At 33.9% G+C, this 27,572-nt stretch overlaps 1 protein-coding gene across 3 annotated transcripts; it reads right to left on the minus strand.

Annotated features, from left to right (window-relative positions):
- Positions 1 to 8,330: 8,330 nt before the first annotated feature.
- LOC149547436 (uncharacterized) lies at positions 8,331 to 9,748 on the minus strand. 3 transcript variants are annotated; one of them, XR_016354400.1, is made up of 3 exons: positions 9,575 to 9,748; positions 9,019 to 9,327; positions 8,331 to 8,942 (listed from the first exon to the last, which is right to left on the minus strand). XR_016354400.1 is itself a non-coding variant. In XM_089794749.1 (2 exons), exons 1-2 carry the CDS (start codon positions 9,677 to 9,679, stop codon positions 9,073 to 9,075), a joined length of 351 nt encoding a protein of 116 aa, XP_089650875.1. In that variant the 5' UTR covers positions 9,680 to 9,748; the 3' UTR covers positions 8,938 to 9,072. The 3 variants fall into 3 exon arrangements, 2 of the variants coding, with proteins under 2 accessions (XP_089650875.1, XP_089650874.1); XM_089794749.1 differs by having other exon boundaries at positions 8,938 to 9,327; positions 9,584 to 9,748; XM_089794748.1 differs by having other exon boundaries at positions 8,938 to 9,327.
- Positions 9,749 to 27,572: the final 17,824 nt, after the last annotated feature.

Below are 27,572 nucleotides of genomic sequence, written 5' to 3' on the forward strand. Positions count from 1 at the left end.
CAAGAATTGATTATTAAGTGTGTGGACCATTATGGTTCCCCTTACTAGATGTATCAAGAAGGTCATAGGTGAAGTTTTGGCCAAAGTTGATAGGGTTATAGTTAGTCCATCCTTAAAGATTCCTCATAAAGAATCTTATGAACTATGGACATTTGAAGAAGCTAAGCTTGTATGGAGAAGGTAAGAAGGATTATGACTCTATTGTGGCACATACTTGGCTTTTAAAGCCAACATTAGGAGGCTTAAGGTTACCCAAGCTGCTAACCATTAAGCATTTTATCAAGGAAATTGCTGACATAGTTTTTTCTGCTCAATAGAAAAAAGGGAATGAACATGCCTTCCACTAGGGGGATTGGATGTACTTTTTCATCAAGAAAATTGTTGAAGGAGAGAAATTCATTTATTGGGCAGATTTGATAGTAGAGGGGTTACATAGAGGTCTTCTGGGTTTGAATAAATTTGGGCCATTCTTCATGTCCTCCTTTTCGGTTTATATCCTCACTATATTTAGAGAATGGGAAGGTCTTCCACATGAGCCTTGGACAGATGACATAACTATCTACCAGCATTATAGAAACTTGTAGACTAGGGAACCTTATAAGAAATACTAGAGAATTAATGATGTGTTTCTAGGGAAACTAGTTTTCGAGCTTCAAGGTTAGGAAAATTATAGGCTATCTGAAGAAGCCACATAGGCTATAAAAGTTTACAGTTGTTATTATATTCAATTTCCCAAATTCACTTATCTCAGAGTCAGATGCTTCATTGGTGAACCTTTTAAATTGCCACGCTATTTCCTAGATAATGACATCCTATTAAAAATATGTAGGTAGCTCAACAATATTATGGATTTGTCTAAGAACATTAAGAAAACTCTTGTTTTTTAGTTTCCTATAGAAATTAGCCACTACAGATGTCCCAATGTCAAATAGGCTATGTTGATGAAGTCGGCAATTTCCAATTTGTGCCTCAAACCCTACTTTGCTAGAAAAGACTTTGATCACATGGGTTTTTCCAAAGAAAACCTCAAACATGCATCCTCTCTCAAGCATGTTCCTCACTTAGAGGATTAGTAGGCCAGTTTCTCTAATGAATTTGAAGTAAGAAAGAGATTATGGTCAAGAATGACCATGGGCCAAGTACAATCATTCAAAATTAATCTTGACACTAGTGGGGTAGAAGAAGACAATAATGAAGAGCTTGTTGATCCCTTGTATATTGAAAAAATTGAGTGTTTCCCTATCCATGAACTAGATTGGAACAAAAGAGAGGAAGATGATTTATATTCTCAGATGACAAGTGTATTGAAAAGGATAGAAAATTGGTTGAAAGGAATTTATTTTTAAGTGTCTACTCAGAAAACCCCCAAAAAGAACTCAAAAGTTAGACAAAAGAAGTCTTCCAAAGAGATAATTGTCTCCTCTAACTATAACATTGATGATTCTATTGTAGGGAAAAATGAAGTTGAAGCTGAAGTGTCTATTCCTCAAGTTCAACTTCAAGTTCAATCTAAGGTAGTCAGCACTAAAAAAACTACAAGCTCGAATACCAAGAGCAAAAGAGCTACACAAAGAAAAAGAAGAAGCAGAATCACAACAGACTTGGATTCTTCAAAAGCTCAGATAGTAATAGAGAAGATCCATGTCCCTAATATGTCAGACACAATAGGAGACCAATAGAAAATAGCTGAAGAAAGAAGTTTGTCAATGGATACATTAGCTCTAATTGATACCACTTCCACACTTGGAAAGTAACCTATAACACCCAAATGGTTAGAAACTTTTGTAGAGAAGAAGTGATGTATGGTCCCACTCTCCATGCCAATGGATGACCTAGTAAGTAATTGTCTTGGAAAATATTCTAAAGAAAAGAAAGAAAAAATAGAGTCTCGAATTGACTTTGACAAGAGCACAGGGCAATGGTCGACAAAGATTGCCAAACCTCCCAAGGATAAGCTCCAAGAGGATCTGACACCTCAAGATTATTAGGTATCTAAAGTAGACCTGAGAAAGGGCACCAGAATGGTGGATATGAAAATATTCAAGGCATCTAAGAAAAAGATTATTGCTCGGGTGTGGAAAGATGCTTAGGAAAAAAAAGACATGAAGGAAGCTATGAGGAATATAGCCTAGTACATCAACACTGTTATGCACCTAGAACCAAAGCCAATCAACAATCTATGTCTACCATTGTCAATACTAAATCTCCAGCCAACCAATAGTTTTTAGATAACCTATAGAAGTGCAAAGCTATTGCCAAGACATTTGAAGAATGTGTCTAATTTGTGCAAGATAGAACAATAAAATAGGTGAATCTTTTGAGTGGACCCTGAAAGGAGACTTCTATGATTGTTAAGAAGGTTGAATCAAACATCGAAGGATATGAGAAAGAGAAGGGTAATTAGTTGAGAGAAGTATTATGGATTGGAGAAATACAAGAGTATGGCCTGCCACAATTTCTCTTCGAGTGCCCTATGGCTGGTTTGGATGATAAAACTCTCTATGTGATTAGGAAATGTATTGAATGGAGAAATGAAGTGATTATGTAGGGGATAAATGAAATCAAAGAAATACTATTTGGGCTTGAGGTTATAGATGACATAATCCTTGGAGACTTGAAGTGGTTCCATAAAAAATGTGTAGGAGAGGATAATGACTCTATTGCCCCCACAAAAGATATTGTCCAATAGATACAAAATAAATTTCTAGAGGTGTAGAGAAAGAAAATGCCTACATGACAAGACTTTTCCAACATAGTACATGCTGAGGAAGCACCTAGAGATGCATGAAGCAAAGATCATGGAGCTAAATATGGAGAAATAAGTTTGGAAATAGAGGATTTCTTATCTTAGCCTACCTCACCAATCAGTTACCTCATTGTTTTCTACTGCATATGAAAGCTGAAAAGCTGGAAGGATTACCACTGGCATAGACAAAGTCTCATGATACCTGGAGTCTTCTAGTTGGATATTAGCTATCTTTTAATTTTTGTAATTTATTTTAATTCAATCAGTTAGCATGATTAGATAATTACCAAAAAACTATCTACTCTTGGTGGGGTAGCTTTGGATTTAGTTATCCAGCCCTGACGAGTATATATATGTAATAAGCAACTTCTAGAAATGGTTGATGCTCAGTAGATACAAAACCAAAACTATTTTTGATTAAGTATATGTGCTTTGAACTTTAAAGGGGATATCTTATATTTGATAAGTAATATATAATTTTTTTTAGTTTTATATATATTCAAGCCTTTCCTAAATAGGTACTGTTGTCTATTCTATAGTGATTTGTATTCTTGTGGATATGAATCATCTATGAAAATTTGCATTATCTTATTACAATTTTAAATCTTGTTTTGAGGTTGAAAGAGTTTGAGGGAAGAAGGATAAATCTTAATTTTCTTCCATCTTTAATGATTAATCATGTGGACGATCATTGTTGTTAGATTTGAATGGTTTTTGAGCCTGCACATTCTCTTCATTTTTATGAATTGATCATTTACATATTTTTAGTATTTTCTAGAAAAATACTCATTGGGAAGGCTTTCCCTCAAAAGAGGAATTAACAAATATCTTTTCAAAATGGTAGCTACACCTAATAGTATTTCAAAGAAAAACTAAGTAGAGAACTCCTTATGCCATTGTCAAATTCAATCAACTAGTTTTTCAAGAATTTCCATCTTTATGATTTAAAATCAAGGGAAAAATTGTTAGCTAACATAGAGAAAGATCAAGAAGATGGATAGATACAATGATTCAAGTTGAACATGGTCATAAAACCTAAGATCTACGATGATTGTAGAAAATGGTAAAGTAAGAATTACTTATTTAAAGAGGTACAAATACAAACCAAAGAGTATGTGAGAGGATGTGTGTATGAGAAAGAAACATATAAAGAAAGGTGGATGAGAGGCACACAAGTGTGAGAGTGAATGTGAAGCTAAAAGAGATTTCTTATACAAATGTTGTTGATAATGATAAGTGAAAACTAAGCAAGAAGGCTTAACTGTTGTTGGAGGAAGATTGATTGATTAAAGGATTTATGAGCTAATCAAGAAAAGAGATGATAGTGGAGATCTTATCAGTGAATCAACACCTAAACTGAATAGAGATCTAAACTTACAAAGTGAGTTTTAATCACACAAATCAAACCCCTACTATTTTATTTCAAATCATTGTAAATTTTTATTGAAATCCTTTTAATAAAGGTTGACCTAACAGTCATTTGAAGGACTTAAAGCAATCTCTGTAAATCCTTTCACAAAGTGACATTCTAAATGGAATGATCAAAGTCCTCTAACAAGGCCACTCCTAATAGGGTGATTAAATCCTCTAACTAGGTCACATTTAACCGTGTGTATTGTAACCTTAAATAGGGTTGACTCCTAATAGAGCTCACTTTGAAAGAGTAAAAAAATGATTACATATTGTTGGTGGTTTTTCCCAAATTGGGTTTCCATGAAAAAATCCTAGTTTTAAATCTATGTTGAATTCATTATATGTTTTACATTTTATATTTAGCAAAGCATGTTACATTTGGAACAATTATTTTGATTACAATAGAGACTGAGTAACAGTAGAGATTGAGAAACAACAAGATAACAATAAGAGTTTTATGTTGAATTGTATAAACGATTCTTAAGGACCTTGAGTAACAGATTCACCCCACCACACTAGTTATTGTAAAAATTTCTAACACCATCGAGCCTCTAATAGAGGTTACTTGGGACTAAGGTTTTGCATTTCTATATAGCCAGTGAACGAATTAATTAGAAATTAGAAATTTTATTTTTTATGAAAACATCTTTAGTTAAGATGAACCATACAAGAATACCTATTTAGTGTTGGATGTATATCCTAGTTTACATTGGGATATGTGCCTTCTTTATAATGTCCTAATTATATATTTTCACCCATTAGCACTAGTTCTTTTCTCATATATAATAAGTGGGATGACCCTTTTGTTTTAGTTCAATTATTGCATAATTTTGATAATTCTATCTTCTATAGTTACAACCATATCAAAAACTTGTTGATGGATGCACGTTTTTGAACCAATCCCCTCTCTTTAAAAAATGACAAATTTGCATATCTTTTTTCAATAATATGTACTCCTATCTCCTTACAAGAGGGAATGACTCAAGATATTTAGAGCCCTTTCTAATTATATTATCAGTAATATTTGATCTTATTAAATTATGATAGAAGGATCAAGTTCAAACTATGTTATGGATAATTTTGATGTTTTAGATATTTCTTAATTTAAGGTTTTTATTTTAAAATATATTAACAAAGGCTTGTGCTCTCAAATTGAATAGTAAAGTGAAGTTCTACATGACATAAAATACTAGATAAATAAATATGATGATGTCAGAATCAAACTTTGGACAATTTTGATGAAATAGACATCCTTCAATACTTTGTTATTAACTTAAAACATATTATTATAGGATTGTATTCATCTATTAACTATCAAATTGAATTATAAATGATACTGATTATTCCCTCAATTTATATATATACAAATTCAAAATGTGTACCTAAAATGACGTTGAGCACGTGCACTAAGATTTTGAACAAAAAATTGGGTTCTCAAAAATACACTAAACTTATAATAGTTTATGTGAAAATTAAAAAATCTTGAATGCATTATGTCTTAGAATATCCAATCCATAATGAAAATAAAATTTATTAGTATTAAAAAAATTATTGGTATGGTCTCATAAATAAAACCTCAAGTGCAATAGTTTAAATAAAAATAGGAGTGTAATTTAATATTAAAAAACATAAATTAGATTCTTAAAAACATAAATTTTTACTTAACATTAAGGAGACAAAAACTTTCTAAGTTAAAAAAATAATTTTGATCATATTTCTATTTTTCTTTGAAAAAGTCAAGATTCTATGACATTGATGAAGAAACACACCAACTCTCATGAACTAACTATGCATAGATTTAGTTTGTGTAACTCTTCTTCTCTTCTATGTGAGTATTGTGAGAATGTTTAGTAAACCAAGTAGAAATAAAATGTGAGCATTATGAAAGTAAGACTTAAAAAATTTATAGATGGAGTAGACCATTTAGAACCATTCATTTTTGACAAATGCTTACGTAGATAGGGTTTTTATTCTTTCAATTTTAAATAAAAATTTTACATCTTAAAGAGATCTATTCTAATAATTGTAGGCAACATAATTGTAGATATGAACATAAGTCATGGAAAATTGTTTGAAATATTTCACTCATTTTTTATAGTATAGATTCACCATGCTTCTCTAAAAGTAACCATAGATATAGTTTTATTACTTGAATGATAAGACTCTTTCTCATTGATGTTTAGATAGTTTGAAAGTTATGTACCTCTCTCCCTTTCTCCCTTTCTCCCTTTTGTATTTCATCAATCTCTCCCTAAGCCTCTCCCTTTCACTCTATCTCCCTCTTCCATCCTTGTATTAAAAGATCTTTCAAATCCATTAATGGTGTCAGAAAAACAATTCTATTCAACTTGGAGCTCTTTGTTTTTGATAAAGTTTATCATATTAGGGTTTTTATTCATTTATTTGTTCCCTAAAAATATTATATTAAAGAGGTACCTTTAGTTTTCAAGTACCATAAAAGTTGAGATCATAATACTGTTAGGATGAACTTGTAACTATGTTCAACCCTTTCTATCCTCTATCTCCTCTCATTATAGTTAGAAGCCTTTCTCTCATTTTTCTCATTTTCCCTTCTCTCTCATGTCTCGCCTCTTCCCCCCCAATGTCCCTTGTCCTCTTTCTTCCAAAAGATCTCATAGTATATTCATCATGCCACTTAATAAGAAACTATAAAAGGAGTATCATTTTTACCTTTATAATACGATTCCTAAGATGACTTTGCAATTATATCCAATAATGTTTATTTATCTTTCTCCTTATTTGGAAAATTATAGAGCTTTATCTCCCTCTCAACCCTTTCAATTTATCCCTTTTATCACTAGTTATCTCCCCCTCCCCCTCTCCTTATCCACCTCCCTCTTACAAAATTTCAATGTGGGCTTACCAAGCTACCCGAAGAGAAAATATAAGAATAATTTTGTTTCTTGAATGAAAAACTATTGAGATGATGTTGAAATTATATTTTATTTGTTTATCTCTATTTATATTCATCTAGATAGTTTTAAGAATACTTCTCCTTGTTTCCCATCTCTTTTTAGCCTTCCCTATAGATTCCACTTTCTCTTTCTTCTATCCGCTCTTCCTCTCTATCTATAATAAAATTATAAATTGAATGATAAACCTATTGAGTTGATGCTATGTCTGTGACTAATTGTATTATGTCCTCTCCTTATCAACAAACTTTAAAAGTTTAATCTCCCTCACTCCATCTCCTTTTCCCTTTATTTATTTATTCTCTCCCTTTCTCACTGATTCTCTCCCTCTCTCACACACAAAATTTTAGAGGATATTCATTGCTACACTCTAAAATTAATAATTAAAGATTTCTCTCCTTTTCTTAAATGGTAAGACTATTGAGATGATATTGCAATTCTCTCCAATTATATTTAGTACTATTTCTCCTACTCTAAATAGTTTGAAATGTTTCTCACCTTCTCTCTTTCTCTCTTGCGTGCACACACACACACACACAAGCTTTTTGAGTTGATTCACCAAGCTACCCTAAGAGAAACAAGACAATGAGTGGTTCCCTTTCTTTATTGAGAAGGATATTGAGAGAATGTTGTAATTTTATACAATTTTTCATTCCTCTTTCTCTTACTCTATATAGTTTGAAATATTTCTTGTCGCCTCTCTTTTATTCTATCTTATTTTCTTCCCCTGCCAAAAATGAATTACTTTGATCACATATTAAAAAAAATCCCTATTTAGTTTACCATCCTAAAATTAAAGTACGATTAACTAGGTCCTAGTTTTAGCTTCATTCACTATTTATGGGTTCCCATATTCTTTTCACACTCATTTAATGCTTTATGAACCTTTATTATAATTTATATTTATTTATAACTTGAAATTGAGTCTTCTTTCTATGTGTTCCCCTATATTTTACCTCCAATCAAATAATATGTTCCATCACTAGGCCCTATATCCTTATGTAAGGGCTTCATAACATGTTTCAACGTTAAAATGACCTGATTACTCTTATCTTACATCTACCTTGTAACCCAAGCACCTAGACCAAAAGTTTTCCCATTATTTATGGGATATGTCACTAATGGTAACATGTCCCTATTCTGAGTTAGCCAACTGAATAAAAGAGCACTCTATTTATCCTCATTTTGCTGCCCATTATGAAGTCTAAGACTTTATAATCAAGAATCAAATTTCAAGAGCATTCTCAAATCCATCAAGTATTTAAGTCTCTAATCTTTCAAGACATTCTATTCTTTATCAAGTATGGGATATGTCGCTAACGGTAACATGTCCCTATTCTGAGTTAGCCAATTGAATAAAAGAGCACTCTATCTATCATCATTTTGCTGCCCATTATGAAGTCTAAGACTTTATAATCAAGAATCAAATTTCAAGAGCATTCTCAGGTCCTTCAAGTATTTAAGTCTTTAATCTTTCAAGACATTCTTCTTCTTCATCAAGTATTGTATAACACTATAACATCCATCTTTCATGATTCCCTTCTAGATAAAGCTATTGCATCAACACTTACAGTCATGTCCAAAGATGCATTGAATCATCTCGTTTCTATTTCATTTTTCCATATTAAATTTCCTTAAAATGTTAAGGTTGATTCCCTCACGGAGGATTTGACATTAAAAAACATGTTTACCCAACCTTAATTTTCCCGATTCTTCTTTGTGCACGAATAGATTATAGAGTTTTCTAGCTGATTTTTGTTTCGCTTGGATCAATTTTAAATCTCTGAATGATGGATTGAGTATAATAACGCTGTACTCTCCACTTTTTGCACCCACGATGATATATGAACCTTAATAATAAAAAATAAGTCAAGCAGTCAGATTTCAAGAACATTTTCATGTTACTGAAAGCTATAGAAAACTTACCAAGAACAAGTCTATAACTCTGTCGCTCAACAGTATTGTTAGCAGCTTTGCCAACTAACAATACATTTCCCTTCTTGCCGTTAATCTACAAGCTGGAAAAGCTGCTTCTTTTTTGTGTTTGGCTAAGTACACAAAGAGAATGAAAATAACAGAGTGTAGTGAAGCTACAGACATATGCAGGCCGTCAAATGGTGTAACAACAGCTCGATTTTTTATTTGTGTATTTTCATTTGGACTCTGTCCAAACAGGCAAGAATCAGAGCTTTCATCTCCGCCTGTATTTTGGGATTTTGGCGCACCATTCTCGTCCTGCAAATATGTATTTCAAAGAGGATTTAGTTACAAGCCATCTGCTACTTTTTAAGGTCTTAAACATGGTACAGTAATTAGTTTCTATTATAGATATTTTCAAAAGAATTGCAAAATTTCATCCAATTCGGATAGTTCCAGTCTATGATAATAAATACTGTAAGGCACTGTGGCGTAAGGTTTAAACTAGTAGAGATGATTAGTATGATGTAGTTTGTGGCATGAACAGTAGAGTGGAGACACAGACGCGAATTACTTGCCCACAAACACTGAATCCCTTTATGCATGGAATTCTAGGACGCCATGTAGGCAAGTCATTCTTGGCCGTGAATAACACGCTATATCTCTTCATGCAACACACCAATCATGAATTGTCCAATGCTTGCAGTAGATAATATCAAAGAAAACAATGTAGATTAATTTTTTTCGGGTCTACAAGGCTATATATAACGATCTCTTAAGTTGTGCACACAGTTAAATTATATAGCGTTTTACATTGTTATTTGTCCACTTACGTTTATGAATAACTTATAATCATGTGACTTGTAAGCTGGGTGCAGCCTTAGAATCTGAAAGGAAAACTAATCAGAGTAGTCAGCCGTGGGAATGGTAGATATGCACGAGTAAAGAAATTGTCAAGCTGTGCATGTGACTCGATAAGAGATTGATTTCAATTGCAAACGAGACACTCGAAAGGGCAACGTAACACAGTTACGATCCTTATCCAAAACTTTTTCTTATTGCATGTATTGTTCATGCACTAGGAAGTAAAGTTGACTTAAAATTGTGGAAGTTTATCACGTTATTAATATTTTCTTCTTTTTGGTGATTTCAGTGTACATTATTCAACACTGCTTTTAGGGATAATGGAAGGAATCATTTTGATTGGAGGAAGAATCGGAAGCACGAAAGGTACGTGCTCTTTTCTGCCGACTTTCATCTTCATGAAGATTATAGTGAAACGAGTGTCTTGTCGACATCAACTCTGATTCAAAGTTCGTGCACCTCCGGTCTTTACTCTAATTCAAAGTTTGTGCACCTCCTTATTATCTGTCACTCTAATTCACTATGAATTAGTTTGTAGTTCATTTGGTCAAATATAATTGGCCAGTGGTAGTATCTTGCAAGTGAAATTTGACCTTTCAAATAGAAGGATTAAAAATCAAATGGACAATTTTTTTTGGAAAAAGGAGGGGTAAAAATTTATTCAATTAAATCCAAGTTACAGAGAAGAGGCCAAAGGCCCAAAACAACACTACATATTCCTGCCTTCTAGTAACAATTGCTCAATGATCTTACAATACTAAGAAGGTAACTCATCCCTACTTCTAATATCCCATCTACCCACATTCTTTGAAGCCCACATTGCCAAACAATCCGCCACTCTGTTCGATTTGTGAGGGATATGGCAAAAGGAGATAGAGTCCACGGAGCTACAAAGACATAAAATTTGTTTGGCCAAAGAGGCAAGCTGCCAACTAACATCTTCCAAACTCTGATTATTCAACATATCCACAACAATATAGGAATCAGACTCATAGATGATCTTCTTCCACCTTAAAGAGCATCTACGCTCAACAATAGTCTTGATAGTAAGGGCCTCCATCAGATTATTAGAATGTTGGCCTTTATAAATAGAGAAGAGAAAAACTACATCACCATCATTACCTCTACCTATAGGCCCAATACTAGCATGACCAGGGTTCCCCCAAGAAGAACCATCTGTATTAATCTTCAAGAACTCAATCAGGGGAGGAGTCCACCTCCCATCCCAAAAAACCCATTGCTTAACATTACGAGGTCTTTTCTTAGGAGTGCATCCCCGACTGTTATCCCTCAAGTTCAGGATTCTCACAATAACTTGATCACTAGGATCAATAGTTACAAACATATCATACTTTGCAAAAATAGTCTCCTAAAGCCTATTAAGAATCATCTTCCACAACTGAAAGCTTCCTGATTTGGAGTGAGAAAAGATTCTGGAATTCCTTTCCAACCAAAGGTTTTAGAGAATGAAAATTGGCCCAATCGTCTAGGCAACTTGCAAGAAAGAAGTCTTCACTAGAGATCTGCCCAAGTTTTCCCAAAAATCAATTAGGGAGGTAGTATGAATACAACCATGACACCAAGCCTCCCACCATCTATGCCACATCTCTCTTGAAAAAGGGCAATGAAAAAATAAGTGGGAGGCACACTCCTCATTGTGTGAGCAAAGGAAGCAAATAGAAGGTCCCTAAAAACCTCGTTTGCGAAGATTCTCCCAAGTGAGACATTTATTCTAAGCGAACAACCATAATAAAAAATTACATTTGGGCCAAGAAAAGTTACTCCAAACCTTCTTCCACCAGTGCACTTTAGCTAGACCATGTAAGTCCCTATCAAGAATAGCATAGCCTTGAGCCACAATAAATTTACCTTTTGGGCTAGGACTCCAAGCCAAAATGTCCCTCCCATTATGGGAGCTACAAAACCTATTCTCCAAAGCTTTAGAAAGAAGGGCACGATCCTCATTAGAGCCACCAATCGACCACTCCTGAGGATCCTTCTAGCAAGTCACCTCAACTTGACCCAACCGCTTGACAATCTTAAAATGCTCCACCTTAAACCAAATAGCATTAGTAAAAATATGAAAAAGAGGCAGAAGTTGGGGAGAGCAAGAGAGAATGGGAGGGTGGCCATCCCAAGAGTCCTGCCAAAATAGAGCATCCAAGCCTCTGTTACAAATCCAGAAGAGACCCCCCTTAACAAATTGGGTTCCCTTCTTAAGAGTGTCCCAAATACAAGAGCCTTTACCCATCAAAGGAAGCCTTGCCACATTAGAGAAATCAACACTAGGAAAGTACTTATGTGTAACAATCTTGGCCTAGTCTTGATCCTAATTGTTACAACAATGCTAGTACAACTTGGTAGTCAAAGCCATTACAACCAGAGCCATTGATTGAAGACCAAGGTCACCTGCATACTTCAGCTTACACACAGACTCCCACTTGACCAGGCTCCACTTTTAGGAAAGAAGACTACCAGACCAAAGGAATTGCTGAGATAAAGCATCCAAGTCCCGCACAAAATTAGAGGGGAGGACCTAAACACAACACCTATAAATGGGGAGAAACTACACCACAGTCTTTAGCAAAACCACTCTCCTAGAAAAAGATAACCATCTATAAGTCTAGTGAGTAACCTTACTCCAGAATTTGTCCAAAATCTCCTGCCAATAGCCCCTCTGCTAAGCGCCCAAGGACAAAGGGACCCCATGGTACATCAAAGGAAGGGAACTGATTTGAAATCTAATAACTCTAGCAATCCTTCTCTAAATAAGCTGAGGAGTATTTTAGAAATATATAGAAGACTTATCATCATTAGTTCTCTAACCTGAGGCTTTCAAATAGTTATCCAAAGCTTTCCTAATATTCATTGCCTCACTAATTCTAGCCATACCCATCAACCCGATGTCATCCAAAAAATGAAGATGAGAGTAGCAAGGACGATCATTTTTCCAGCTCCAACCTTGGATAAGACCCTTCCACACCTGAGATCTAAGGAATCTGCCAAGACCCTCTACCATGATAATGAATAAGTAGAAAGATAGAGGGTCCCTTGCCAAAGTCCTTGAGAGGCACCAAACAAATCCAAAGGTTCTCCATTAATAAGAATAAGAAAGAGGACGAGGTCACACAACTAAGAACCCAATCCACCCACTCCTCATCAAACCCAAAAGTCAAAATAATTTTCTGTAAGAACTCCCAACTCACACGATCATTATCTTTAGCCATGTCTAGTTTAATGAACATAGCCTTCTCCCTAGAAGTAGCCATAGAGTGGACTACCTCAATTTCTATAATAACCCCATCTAAATTTTTTCTTCCTTCAACAAAGCCTCCTTGTTCAACAAAGATCAAAGAACTAGGGAAAGGCTTGAGTCTCTCAGCAATCAATTTGGTGATGATCTTGTAGACAACATTACATAATGCTATAGGCCTGAATTGATCCAATAAATTAGCCACTTCCTTCTTAGGTATGAGAGACAAGAAGGTAGAATTCAAAGACTTCAGCATCTATTTATTCCTATATGATTCCTGGACCACATCTAGGAGATAAAACTTTATTATCTTCCAAAATTCTTGAAAAAACTCAATCAGAAATCCATTTGGGCTAGGGGCCTTACCTTTCTTCATATTGAACACAACTTTCTCCAATTCAGATAATAAGATAGGGTTTAAGAGGGCCCCATTCATCTTAGTAGAGACAAGGTGGGGGATACAATCCAAGATGGCTTGCTCCTCAAAACCAATAGAAAGATCCTCTCTAGTAAAAAGATTAGAAAAGTAGTTGATAGCTTCCCTAGAGATTTCTTCACCAGAGAAGATCTGAGCTCCATCAATTAAGACAAGAGAAAAGAGAGAGTTCCCCTACCTCTGAGATTTAACTAAGTTATGAAAGAAAGTAGTGTTCCTATCCCCCTCTTGAAGCAAATTGACACAAGATTTTTTCTTTTCGAAAATCTCCTCCCAAAGCTCCCATTCTTCCAATACCTTAAGAGTGGAGGACTCAATTTTACTTAGATCAGAGGTCAATCCTTGGCCATGAATCTTATGGGTAATATTATCTAGCTTGGTCTAAGCAACAATCTTTTGAGCATGTGGATTCCCAAAATAATGTTTATTCCATCACTTAAGCCTGTACTTCACATGTTGAAGCCTCTTACTGAAGGTAAACATGGTCGATCCATGGGTAGGCCTCCCCTCATACCACCAGTCCAACATAAGGTCTAGTAGAGACAAGTCTCTTAACCACATCAACTAAAATTTGAAAGAGGGATTTTTGGTAACTCTGCAAGAGGGTGTTGGAGAGCTTAATAGGCCAGTGGTCAGAGCCCCTCCAGTGAAGAATTTTTGAACTGGTGGTCCACTTGTTATTCATCCAATTGCAGGGAATTAGAAATCTATCAAGCCTTTCTGAGATAGGTTTGCCACCGCATCTTTGATTATTCCAAGTAAAGAAACCATTGTTTGGCTTCACATCAATGAGATTCAAGGAGCCAATCATATCCCTAAAAAAATTTGAAGATGGGTCTAGCCTAGCTAACCCTCCTCATTTTTCATCTAGACTAGTAACAACATTAAAATCTCTAGCCATAATCCATGGGAGATAAGGGTCTAGGGATCAGATGAATTTGATATGAGCCCATAAATGGGACTTAGCAAAGAAATCAGTAGGAGCATAAATATTAGATAACACACACCTTTCTTTAGTCTTAAAACTAGAGGCAACCAAAGAAATGGAGGAACGACTTGAAATCCACCATAAGGGGGAAACTCTCTTTGGGTTCTAGAAGCAAGCCACGCCCCCCAAACTGTTCAAAGCACCCACCCCATGCCAAGAGCCCTGGGGCTAGATCTGCAATGCACAGTTAGTCAAACCATCCAGTGTAAGCTTAGTTTCCTAAATAAAGACCACATCTGGAGACTGAGACTCAATTATACTGCGAACAATCTTTTGTTTGGGGATGCTATTCAACCCCCTTAAATTCCATGACAAAATAATCATTTATGGGGATGGGAGAAATGAGAATCAATAGATTTCATAGATGCAGACTCAACCAAATTTTCACCCATTATCTTCACCTTCTCCTAGTCAATCTTCCTACCACTCTTTTACAGTTTTTCTAAAGGCCTCTTTTTGAAGGGCTTCTGCTATATGCCTAAGACAGGAGGTGCCTTGTTACACTTTACAAAATTTGAGGTCCCCTTAGGTGTAAGGGGATTAGGAATCACCAAGACTAAGCCCTTCAAACCTTGTGACCCTCAAAGGTCTCCAACATCCTAAATAAGAGGAAGAAAATCGATATTCAACTGTCTAATCTGTTGATCCCCTACATCTAGAATTGGATCCTCCTCCTACATATCTTCAACTAGAATTTCATGTTGACATTTGGCCCCAGAAGAGAACTCAACTAGATTACCTTCCTCTTGGACCAAGGCCCCAAGAGCATCAAACTTGTTAAAGGTGTCATCAATCTGCCTGTCCATCCAAGTTGTCTTCTTACCCTTGCCTTTGTTACAGGCCTTAACATGAATAAATCCCTCGCTATCAACAAGTCCATTAGATAAAGGGGCCTTCCCCTTGTCCTCTCTAGGGGGCCAGGGGGTAGCCAAGGAGGGGGACTTGTTCCTGGGGCATCTTCGATGTAGATGATTGTATTCATGGAAAATTCTACATCTAAATGGAAGGGTCTCATAATCTAGCTGCTAGGTCCTAGGAGATGATCCCAAGAAAATCTCAATAGAATTTGGCAATGGATTATTTAAATCAACTTCTACACAAATACGAGCATAAGAAATTACCTTACAATCTTGCATCTGAGTATCCGAACCCACAGGTTCTCCAAGAAACAAAGAGATTGAGTGGAGAATATCTTCCTTCCAGAATTCCAAAGGAAGTCTTGACAAGCAAACCCACATTAGAACTCATGAGGGGATCTCCTAAGTAGAATTGAATCCCATGTGCAAGGGCTTGATGAAGAGCCCCACATAGTTAAAGAAATAGGGCCCACCTTCAAAAGCCTTATTCTTGTCCATCATGCTTGAAAAGATAACCATAAAATAGTTATTAGGTACTAACAAAATCTCCATATCTCCTTCTAGGTTCCACACTTGCGAGCCTAGGATTCTAGCGCAGGAAAAGTAAGGTGAAGGCCTAGAAATTTACAAGGGCATGGTTGCTCCAGTATTCAACATCCTCCAAGATCTTTTCCAACTAGAAAACCAAAATTGGCCAGTCCTCTGATCTCTACAAGAATTCATTAACTTTTCTTAATTGAATCATCCCTATTGGAGAGGAATCCCCTTCCACTGATTGGGGTTTACCATTTAGTGTCTTGTTATTGACATGTAGCAAGGAAGACGGCTCAACCATCTCCATATCTCTGACAAAAATCTGAGACTAGAGTATCCCTCAGTCCCCCATTCAACAATGAGCTTGGATGCAGCAAAAAGAAAAGGAAGACTGGGCAGAAGCCCCACACTTGCAGAAAACCATAGGTCACCTCCCATGGTTGCACCCAAGGTAGTGATTGCACCAAAAAATTGACCCATGAGATTGAAGCTGGCCAAGCCAGCCATCTAACTAGTGGACACCTACAAAAATAGAACCCCGACCCATGAAAACAATAATAAAGCCCTCCCAAATGCCTATAGAAACCCCCCATCATAGGTTAGCTAGGGCATCCAAGCCCTAACCCAGGCCTGCACTTCACACACCATTTTTCATCCACCATTCCTTTAGTATTATATTGCTAAGTCTTTTTCCAATAATGCAATGGACAATTTTAATGTAATACATATTATTTAATTTTTTTTTTTGGTTCTTATTGTATTTACCATAGGTAATATACTATTGCAAATACTTCTATTTAACTATTCAATAATCTTTTTGATTTCATCCAATTAGATTCTAGTATTTCTATTTTGATTTTTGATTTTTGAGTTTTCTAAGGTATAAATGCAAGATTTTTAATTTCTAAATTTGGAAAAATAATTTTTACTTTCAATTGATTGGCTCAATTATTTTGGGTCTTATAGAAGTGCATTTAAAGGAAGGACTACCCTATATTTTCAGATTCGTCGATATATAAACATATGAAACTAAAAGATATTTAATCAATTTTTGTTTTAAATGAAATTAAACAAAATATTAATATAATAACATAAAACTATGCACATTACAGATAAATTAAAAATAGTTTGAATGATAAATATTTCATATTAAAAAAAAAATTCATAAAATACACTTTCAAACAAAATACAATAAAATTATTTTTAATGATATATATATTTTTAAATCAATAAGAAGCCAAAGCCAAGATTAATTATTATGTATTTTGATTAATTATTATTGTTTATTTATTTAATTCAAGTAGATTTGAACTTGAAATACCTCCCAAATAAGAGGTACATGATTTACGGTTGTGTTGTAGGCTCTTACCTTATTTTTAACGATATAATTTAATATTAAAATAATTTAATTTTTATAATTTTTAAATATAAAATACTTTTCACAAAATAAAACCATACTTTTAAAACCTTTATTATTATTATTTATTTGAAATAGTTTTTAAAAAATACAACTATAAATTTTTAAATCTTTTTAATTAATTTAAAAAAAAAATCTATAGTGAAGGTACTAATTTGCTCAATTAAACTATTCTAATTTACAACAAATACAAGCCACTATGTGACACTTGTTTGAAGAGGTATTAGCAAAGGCTTGTGCTCCCAAATTAAATATTAAAATCAATTTTTGAATGTCATTGAATCTTTCTTAAATGAATAAATATGGCAATGTTGGAATTGAGTTTTAGGAAATATAATGAAATGGATACGTTTAATACTTTGTTCTTAAAGCATATTACTATATATTTGTACTCCTCTATCAATGATAAAACTAAATTTAAAAAATCTTTGATAAATATATACACACACAAAATTAAACTATGTATCTACAGTGAGATTGGGTATGTGCAACGAGATGGTGACAAAAAGAGTGGCTCCTCACAAGGCAAAAACATAACAAAAAGAATAGTAACACATATTCAGGTTTTATAAAAATTCAAAAAATTTAGATACATTATGTCTTTAAAGATCCAATCCATAGTCCATATAAAACTTCCTAACCAAAACTATGAGCAACATGGTCTTTTAAATAAATCCTCGAGCTTGATTCTTTAAATAAAATATCAAGTGTACATCAATATTAATAACCAAAAATGAGATTTCTAAAAAAATATAAATGGGGCATGATTTTATGACCAATAGTTTTTCAAAACTAGTTAACACCAAAGAGACAAAAAGAATTCTAAAACTCCAAAGGAAGCTTGATTTTTTTTTTTTTTGCTATCAAATGAGTCACAAGGTGATGAAATTGATGAAGAAACACACCAACTCTCATGGGCTAACTACTCAAAGGTGTGGTTCTTGCAACTCTTCTCATCATCTAGGTGAATATTATGAGAATGTTTAGTGAACCAAGCAGAAAGATAATATGTGCATTATGAAAGTGAGACTAAATATTTCATTGATGGACTAGGCCACATAGAACCCTTTATTTTTTATAAATATTATACAATTAGGGTTTTTATTCTTTTATTTCACCAATAATAACATTTCATCATAGAGAACTATATTTTGAGGATTGTAGTAAACATAGTAAATAGAATTGTAGATATCAACATAAGTCATTAGAAAATGGTTTGAAATATGTCTATAACAAAATCTTAGTATGGATTTTTCATGCTTTTTTGAAAGAAACTATATGAATAGTCATTGATTAAGGGCTAAAATAGTTTTTTTACAAAGGACCCAAAACCCCAAAAAGATTATAGAGAGATTTAATCATCGAAGTCCCAAAAAAAATTGTGCCACAAAGAATTGGTACAGCCATAGATAAAACGATCTAAAAAATCCTACAACCAACAACTATAATAAAAAATAAAAATAATAAAAAACTAGAAGAACGGGGAAAGCCAATGCAAAGCTTAGACTAGCTCCATAGCCTTTTCTTTAAGCTCTTGCAAATTTCTTTAATTCTACCTACGACTTATTTGATCTCATTCTTATTAGGAACATGACTTTCCTTTTTCCTCTTCTTCATAATAGACCAAATACATTTCTCAAGTCTAGTAGACACCTCTCATAAATCAATGACATAGTGCAAGGCATGAGAATGTCTAAAGGAGATGTCTTAGCCCCTAGTAAATAACCACACAACAAAAAAAATACAATGAAGCAAGATTTGACACCAAAAATGACTCTTTATTCATAAAATAACTGATCACATGCAATGTTTGAGGCTATAAGGCTTTCTCGATTATGGCCAAATACAATAGCAATTACAATAATAGTTCTGCAAGATCCCTCAAGATTTAACTCTAAACCCTAGATAGTCAAGACCCACACTTTGGTAGACACCTCCAAGGAAGATCTAAACTTGTGCTCACAAGTCCACCAAGAAATATCCTTGTTATCCAAGCATCAACTACAGGCCCTTCTCAAACTTTACCTAATGTAGGTGTAAACTGCCTTACATTCAGCGCTCTATCTACATACTTAGGAGAACTTTTCTCATTGAGCTACTCCATCCTCTCCATGCTAGATCCCACACTCAATAATGACTCAGGACTCCATAAGACCCCCTACTTATACACATCTAAGCCATAGGTCAGCCTAGTATGTTACAAATTAAATAAACCATTGCATTAAATGCACATTTAAGCCACAAGTCATCTCACAAGATAAATTAAATACACACAACCAAAGTAAATGCCAAGGTCAGCTCACACTAGAAACCAAACATAGATACCTCATTAAAAATAGGACCAAGACATGACCGAGCATCAAAAAACCATTTTCGAGTATCAATAACTCCACCAAGCATAACTGAGACCCTTCATTGATCAAGCTACTCAGTCAATACACTAGTTGAACCATGTAGTATAAGATGAGCTCTCTAGTGTATGTCAAGTTCTACTCCTTTGGTGACTAAGTCCCTTCATTGACTAAGCTACTTGGTCAACATTACAACCAAGCATCACTGAGCTCCCAATGCATGTCAAGTGCCTTTGATGACTAAGAACCTCTAGGATCATTGAACACCTCTTATTTGACTTAGTATCACTCCAAGTACTCTCCAAAGCAACTATCGAGCATTCCTCCAAGACCTCCAAAGTAGTCACCAAGAAAACCCATGATTTTCCTACATCAATTAAGCTCCTCAAGATCTAGCACAAGCATCAAACTTGCTTGGTAGTCTGCATTTCCTATGAGCCTATTTCGGATTTCCATAATAATTTCCATTAACCGTATAGAATTGGGTAGGACTCATTTAACCACATTATGTATTTTTATAAATTTGCCCCTTCATCTCCTAAACTAGTTCATATCATTATTTCTCTTAACCCAACCCTTCTACTTCAAATCTCTCTTAGTATCCCTATATAGAAGCTCTTATCTTTATCCTATAAGTATGTTTATTTCAAATTGAGGGTCTAGATAGAATCAAAAGATCATTTCTCCAGCCTGAAGTTGTACATGGAGATGAATTTCTCAATTTGAAGCATCCCAATCAACAAATTAATGCTACTATTCCTAAGGTCCTCATCCAAAATTTTGACATTGAATTCCTCAATATCAATAGCATTAAGCATAGGAATGCACATTTGTCTATTATCATTATCCTTAACCCATTTCTCCTTCACCTTCTTAGCCTGACCAATACCCTCTGCATTTTTATCAGTCAAATTTCTAGGAGACATCTAGATATTGTGATCAAGGGACTCATCCTATTAGACTAGCCTGAGGGCCTCCTACTAAATTTCCTCAACATTCTCCTCCTGATTATGAGAGTTCTCTACTTTACTATTCATGATAGTTATGGGCACTTCCTTATGCACAGAATGGAGAGAACAAGGAGAAGGATGAATATTAAAGGGTATTGTTAGTTTGTGGCGATTGATCAGGGAAGTACTATACATACTTCATAAATTCTTTGGGGAAAATATTTTTTGGGCCCTATTTTATCATGATTTTGGGCTGACATGTAATTATTAATTATAACCCTAAAGCGGTAAAAAAACTTGTATAAAAGGGCTTAAGGTTAGGTATTGTTTCATAAGGTGATGCAAAAATTGGTACTTGTGGTAGTATTGAGCTATAAGGGATTACAAATTGTAACCAAGTTGTAATCACTAGATTGTAAATATATTGGAATTGCTATTTGGTGGACGTAGCCTAGGGTTTGGGTGAACCACGTTAAATCTTGGTGTCTTGTGTTCTTTTCTGTGTGACATATATTATTTTTTGATATTGTTTATATTTGTATATAATTGTTATTTCTATTCATGGTTTAATCCTAACAAGTATAAACAACCTTTGCATAGACCCATAATATGGGTAACTTTCCCCAACTTCCTCTATTTCCATACTTAACTTCAAATATTCATCCAAAATATCTTTTTGTTCCTCATAATCACTCCCCTATTCTAACTCTATAGAAAGTTAAGCATAATTTACTAGTCATTTATTCGTCTTAGTAGTCTCGAGGGTGGAAGTGTCAAGTCCATTAATAATTCTTTTGCCTTTACCCTTTTTCTCTCCAAACCCCCATTTTCTTCCTTCTAGTAAAAAACACTCGACAAAATAAGGTCTAAAATATTCTTCTTTATACAACTACAAACCAAATACATAAGCCCCTCAAGAAGAATCAACTTATTAGCATTCTGTTTGAAAGATTTGATTCTTTGAGTAAGAGAAAAAAAGGTAGAAATTGATTTTTTTAAATCTTGTTATATATAAAATTGTTGAGTAAAACAAAATGATATGTGTGGACTATATCATAACACCCATACAAAGTCACATACTCCATAGCCACTACTGAACTTTTTCCCAAAGAAGCTTAATTGAGGACACCATATACACCTCACCCTTTTCCTTAATGAAATTTCCATCCTTTTAGGAAAAACACTAACAGAAAGATAAGAGATTTTCTTATCCTAGTAGAAGTTCTTGCCTTTAGGGCTTAGACCTCTAATGTGGGACATGATTTCAATAGTTAGTTGTAACTTTATTTCTTCAAAATTTACCATACTAACTTCCAAACACTTGAGGATCAGGTTCAATATCAATCTATCTTAGAAGCTTTCATTTTTTCCATATAGGACACCAAACCCCCACTTTTAAGTTAATCCTAAACCTTCATCTCTCTTCTCCATTTTTCACACCTCCTGAGCTCTCTTCTTTTTCAATTTCCTCCTATTTTTTGAGTTACAAAAATAGAGGCTTTCTACTCTACTACGAGTATCATTTGTAATGATAAAAATACAAATAGCTAATACCCAAAAACTGTGTGTGACACTCATTAATTTAAAGCTACAATTCATCAAAGTACCATAATCATAAACTTTGGTTTCCCAAGTTCCTCTGCAATGAATAGAAAGATTTGAGAAATACAAATATTTAGTTATCTTGATTTGACTAATTTATGAATAAAGATTTTGGTAAATTCTCACCTCATTATTCCATTATGTGGTGACCCTCAAAATAGCCACAAAGTTGGCTAACATATCAACCATATTGTTGGCTTCATGATACACATAAGAAATATAAACTCAGTCAAAATTTCTTTACAATATTGTTCGTTTCTATAATAACTCTACTTTCAATTTTTTAGGGAGGATTAGTCATATTAGAAATATAATTTAGGATATTTTGAGAATCTCCTTCAATCCATATCCTATTTGTGTTGCATTTCAAAGCCATCTTAAGAGCCTAAAAGAGACCCATTTCTTTTTCTTTAAATGATTCATCTAAATACCAAGTGAAACTGCAATAGCTTTCTTCATATTCCCCTAATTGTTTCTAACAATCTTCTCACAATCCATTTTATAAGTGTTTCCTTTAGTTGCACCATTAAGATTAATTTTAGTCTAGGCCTAGGGAGGGCAATGTCACTTGGAATTTTCCTTATTTTCTTTATTAATAGCTTTGATTGCAACCCTTTGACTAATATCTCCTACTACTTTGAAATCTATCTTACTATCAACCACGATCTTGTAGTTCTCAATAATATTGATTTTGCTTCTTTCAAATAGAACAAAAGGAACTAGATAAGAATCCCTAAAAACTTGATTATTTCTTTCCTTCTAAAGATTCCAAATGATGTGGGGAAATCAACATCCACATATTTTTCTCAATATTATCCTCATTCACCTTCCACATTGACCATAGATCCTTTAACAACTCTTGCATAATGAAATTAGGGTTCCATTTCTAGAAGATGAACTTCCACATTTTCCAAGCACAAGAACAAGAAAGGAACATGTAGTCTACCAACTCAGCCTCTATGTCACATAAAATAAGCACTAGTTAGCTAATACCTTACCTATTTTTCTCAAATTATCTAGTGTTACAATCTTATTTTGAAGGTCTAACTATAGAAAGATGTTAATTTTAAGGATGAGAAACTTATTCTACTCCAATGCCCATATTGTAGGGGGGAGAAGGGCCTCAACTATTGAAGGCACTAATTAATGATTTAGATGTAAGGGTAGTGTATGGATGGCCCAACTCAACTTTACCAATTTATGCAAGTTACATAGTCTTCCCAAGTCCTTAGGTGCTCAAATACTATCTAAACCTAAGAAGACCTTTCCAAGGTTACAAATTCTAAGGTTCATATATTTTGATTTTTATAACTTGGATTTTATTATTTTTGAGGTTTCAAACAGTTTTCAACTCCCCAACCCTTCTAAACTATTCAATTTGCCTTTTAGGCCTAGTTGTCCGAATTAGTTCTCCAACAATAAAGATGCTTGTTTTCCTCTCAAATATCCCAAAGAACTAAGTCAAATTTATGGATTTTTGAATGCCATATCTAATGATTACCTAGGGTTCTTTTGGACCAAATTTGACTGTCCTAATAAAGCAGCTCTAAAATGCATAAAAAGAGGGCAAATTAATAAAGGAATTATAAGTTCTCTTTGCAATCCAATCTCCAAACTTTAGATAGTTTTTTCTTGGGCCTTTAATGTCATAAATCTAGAAGGAGTTAGACTCAAAGTGTATGCAACACTAAAAGCCCCAAATTGCATCCCCTAAACCCTTAAAACTAGGGCTTTCTAATTAAGTGTTGTCCTCACACTTCTGGGATCAGTAAAAGGTGGATTCACCTTTTTCTTGGCATACTCAATCACTTCCAATCATAAAAAAAGGCCTCCAATGGATAAAAATCTTGCTTCTACTCCATACCTTCACTTTCCTTCATCATTTTCACTCCTTTATTGGATGATCCCATAAAAAAACTCTCATCTGCATATGTTAGGGTTAGTACATCATTGTATAGGTTAGGGGAGTAGAAGTACAAAGTTGCGTCACCTTTCAGGCTGACTTATCAGAACGATTGAATTTGAGTATTTCTATCTAAAAATAAAAAAAATTCAAACATATGATCTAGATGAATTCATTCTAGCTAATTTATATATGATCTTGAACTTTCCAATTGGAATTATCTATTAAATGCATGTTTTATACTAGTTTGCATCCAATTACTAAAGAAATATAATTACTTCAGAAAAATGACATTTCAATAACTCTTACCATTTTTTATGATGTTTTTTTAATAACATATACACACCATTTTATAGAGCTCAGAATCAAGAATATTCTCATATAGAGTTTATAGTGTTTTAATTACATATAGTATATTGTAATTAAAAAATTCTACAAGCATGTATTTTAGCACTAAAAAAATGTCGATTTTGAGAAAGAAATTTTTTATTAAATCATATTAATTTTTTAAAAAAATTATAGGATGTTCTAGAGGAGAGAATCCTCTTTAGAATGTATAATTTTTCTCCTAGTTAGAATAAATTTTTTTTGAAAAATATGGTGGGAGATGAAAATTATTGATTTCAGGTGAGTTGAAATTGGAGTCATTATAAAAGAGAAAATATGGGTCAAAAGCTTATTTTTATTTTTGATTGTTCTAGCTATATATGTAATCTATAACATATTCTGAGATCAAAGGGAAATAAGTTTATTTCCATATAGTTTTGCGGTGGGAACTAGACCCCTAATTTTCAACATTTTTTCAGTAGCAAAAAATTTATCTATAAAAATTAAGAAACTATATCAATTCTTATTCCAAATAATTATTAAAAAAATTTAATCCTAAACTTCATCCATTTCTACACATTTCATTAGTTTGCTTCATTTTCAAATTTAAAATATTAATACCAATTTTATATCATAGAAGATGAATAATTATACTTTTGTTAGCCTTTTCCTTTACAAAAGGGTGACATAGGTTTTTTCTTTTACCTAGGGATGAGTGATTCCATGATAATCAACAAGTCATTCATGGAATGATCATCGAAACATCAAGATTCTACAAAATCAGCAATAAAGAGCATTGTTCCTAATTTTGTTTGCACTAAAAAGAAAGACTACAAATCAGAAAGCAACTTCAAAGCATGTGAAATGGATTCATATACAATATCAAATATTATCCAATGATAGAACAACTTCTAAACACGAAATTGTATTAAAAACATCAAGACTTCATTCACAAAATAGAGTTTTCTTGATTTCCTTGCACACTCCATATTAAATGAATGCTCTACAATTGCTGCACATCGTACAATGCCATAAAAGGTTAATAAAGACTCCCTAATAACTAATCCACTAGATTGGAATTAGTTTCCAACCTTAGTTATGCATAAAACAACATAAAACAACTTCCCCCCTAAAGAAAGCTAACCATTGGAAATCTAGAATTTGAATTTCGAACTTAAATTTTATTGATTAAAAAAAAAATCTAACTTTTCCAACTAGCCTAATAGGTTCTATAGGCCAAATTAATAAATCCTAGAGTCGTAAGGAGTTCATTTGAATCTATAAGTCTTATGTACCCATAAATCACCATTTGAGATCTTGAGGTCCTTCACAGGCCCTTTAGGATTCATTACAACTTTATTAATTTTAAAACCTCCTAAGGACATGATAGGTTCTAGAATATGTCAATTAACTGGTTCATAGTCTTCTTTTCCTTTGATTAACCTTCCATCTTCCATGAAGATCTTTTCTTGTGTTGATGCTCCTGGATCATTCTCCCCTCCTTCAATGAAACTCTTGTACCAAGAGTTGATATTCTTAGACCAAGCATTGACCTATGGTGGTTGTTGATTGGCTAGTTTTAAGTAACCTTCCAAGGTGACTTGCTTCTCCATCAAATGTCCTACACTTACACACAATGAATCAGAAAATTAAGTTTCCCTTGCTGATTTCCTAGATGTAGGACAACAAGATGGTTTTATAGCTTTCATTGTTGATGCATTCCTTGGATAAAACAATTGCCCCTTTTCCGCTGGTGTAGTTCCATGTTGTGGCCTCATTAGAGGACATTTCACTACCTCAATTTTAAAATATTTTAGATCCCAAAGCTCTCCTCCTTTAGGACTGTTATGAATTCGTTTTGACTACACTTTCTTCATGCCATTCCATCCAGTATCATACTAAATCAACATCTTTAATTCCTGCCCAAAACACATAATGATTGGATCTTCTTTCTCTTTTAATAAAGGTTGTAACTCATACCTCTTACCTTCATGCTGGACTAAGTACTTGTGGGTAAAACCATCATGTATAACTCTTCTAGACCATTGCTAAGGTCTTCCTAAAATCAAATGTCCACAACTTATATTAACAACATCACACCATACCTTATCCTTGTACTTTCCAACTGAAAGAGCAATCATACTTGATCACTAACAAGTATATGTTGATCAATGTTCACCCAACTAGCACAATATGTTTGAGGATGTGGAAAAGTTTGGAAGTTCAACTTCTTAACAACTTCATAAGACACCATATTATGACTTGCTCCAAAATTTATAATGAATTGACATAACTTACCTTGGATCAAATAAGTGGATCTTAAATGCTTGGATTTTATGGTTATCCTCTTCCCATCAGAAAAAATTCCCATTCTTCAAGTAAACCCAATATGTTTCTAGACTCCTCTTCTTCCTTTGTTTCTTCTTGGGTTAAAGTGAATCTCCTATCTTTTCCCATGTCTTGAATCCACTTAGGACATTTATATGACTGATGGCCCACTTCATTACAAGTAAAAAATCTCCCTATGAATACTCCACAAGTTCTTCCTCCATGTCATTCTCCCCTATATCCTCCTATATAGCTTCCTATAGCCTCTGATGTGTATGGTTTGTCCCCATCCTTATCATTGTTATTCTAAAAATTAGTAGTACCTCTACCACCTCTTTCTCTCATGGATGAACCTTGTCTTGTGTTACTCTACCTCTCTTTCCTTACTCTAATCTTTTCCTTAGCCTCGATGGCCAGCTTATAGCACTCTTCAACTAATCTAGGGGTAGCAAGAATAAGTTCATCTTGGATATTAAACCTAAGTCCTCCCATGTACGTTGCAATATTTTCTTCAACATCTTCATCATGACTCATCCTTATGTCCAATTTGTGAAACTCTTCAGTGTACTTGTGTACATCCATGTATTTTTGTTTAAGACCCTAAAACTTCTTCTATAACTATACCCAATAATTATTTAGTAGATTTTTTGCCTTCATCTTATCTATCATTGTGTACCAAGATGTGATTTTTGGCTTCCTATTCCTCCATCTCTCTGCTTAAACACAATCTTGCAATAGCCGAGCATGTCCCTT

The sequence above is a fragment of the Cupressus sempervirens genome, chromosome 7, assembly GCF_028749045.1.
Source record: "Cupressus sempervirens isolate cs-2001-9-10 chromosome 7, ASM2874904v1, whole genome shotgun sequence".
Lineage (NCBI taxonomy): Eukaryota > Viridiplantae > Streptophyta > Pinopsida > Cupressales > Cupressaceae > Cupressus > Cupressus sempervirens.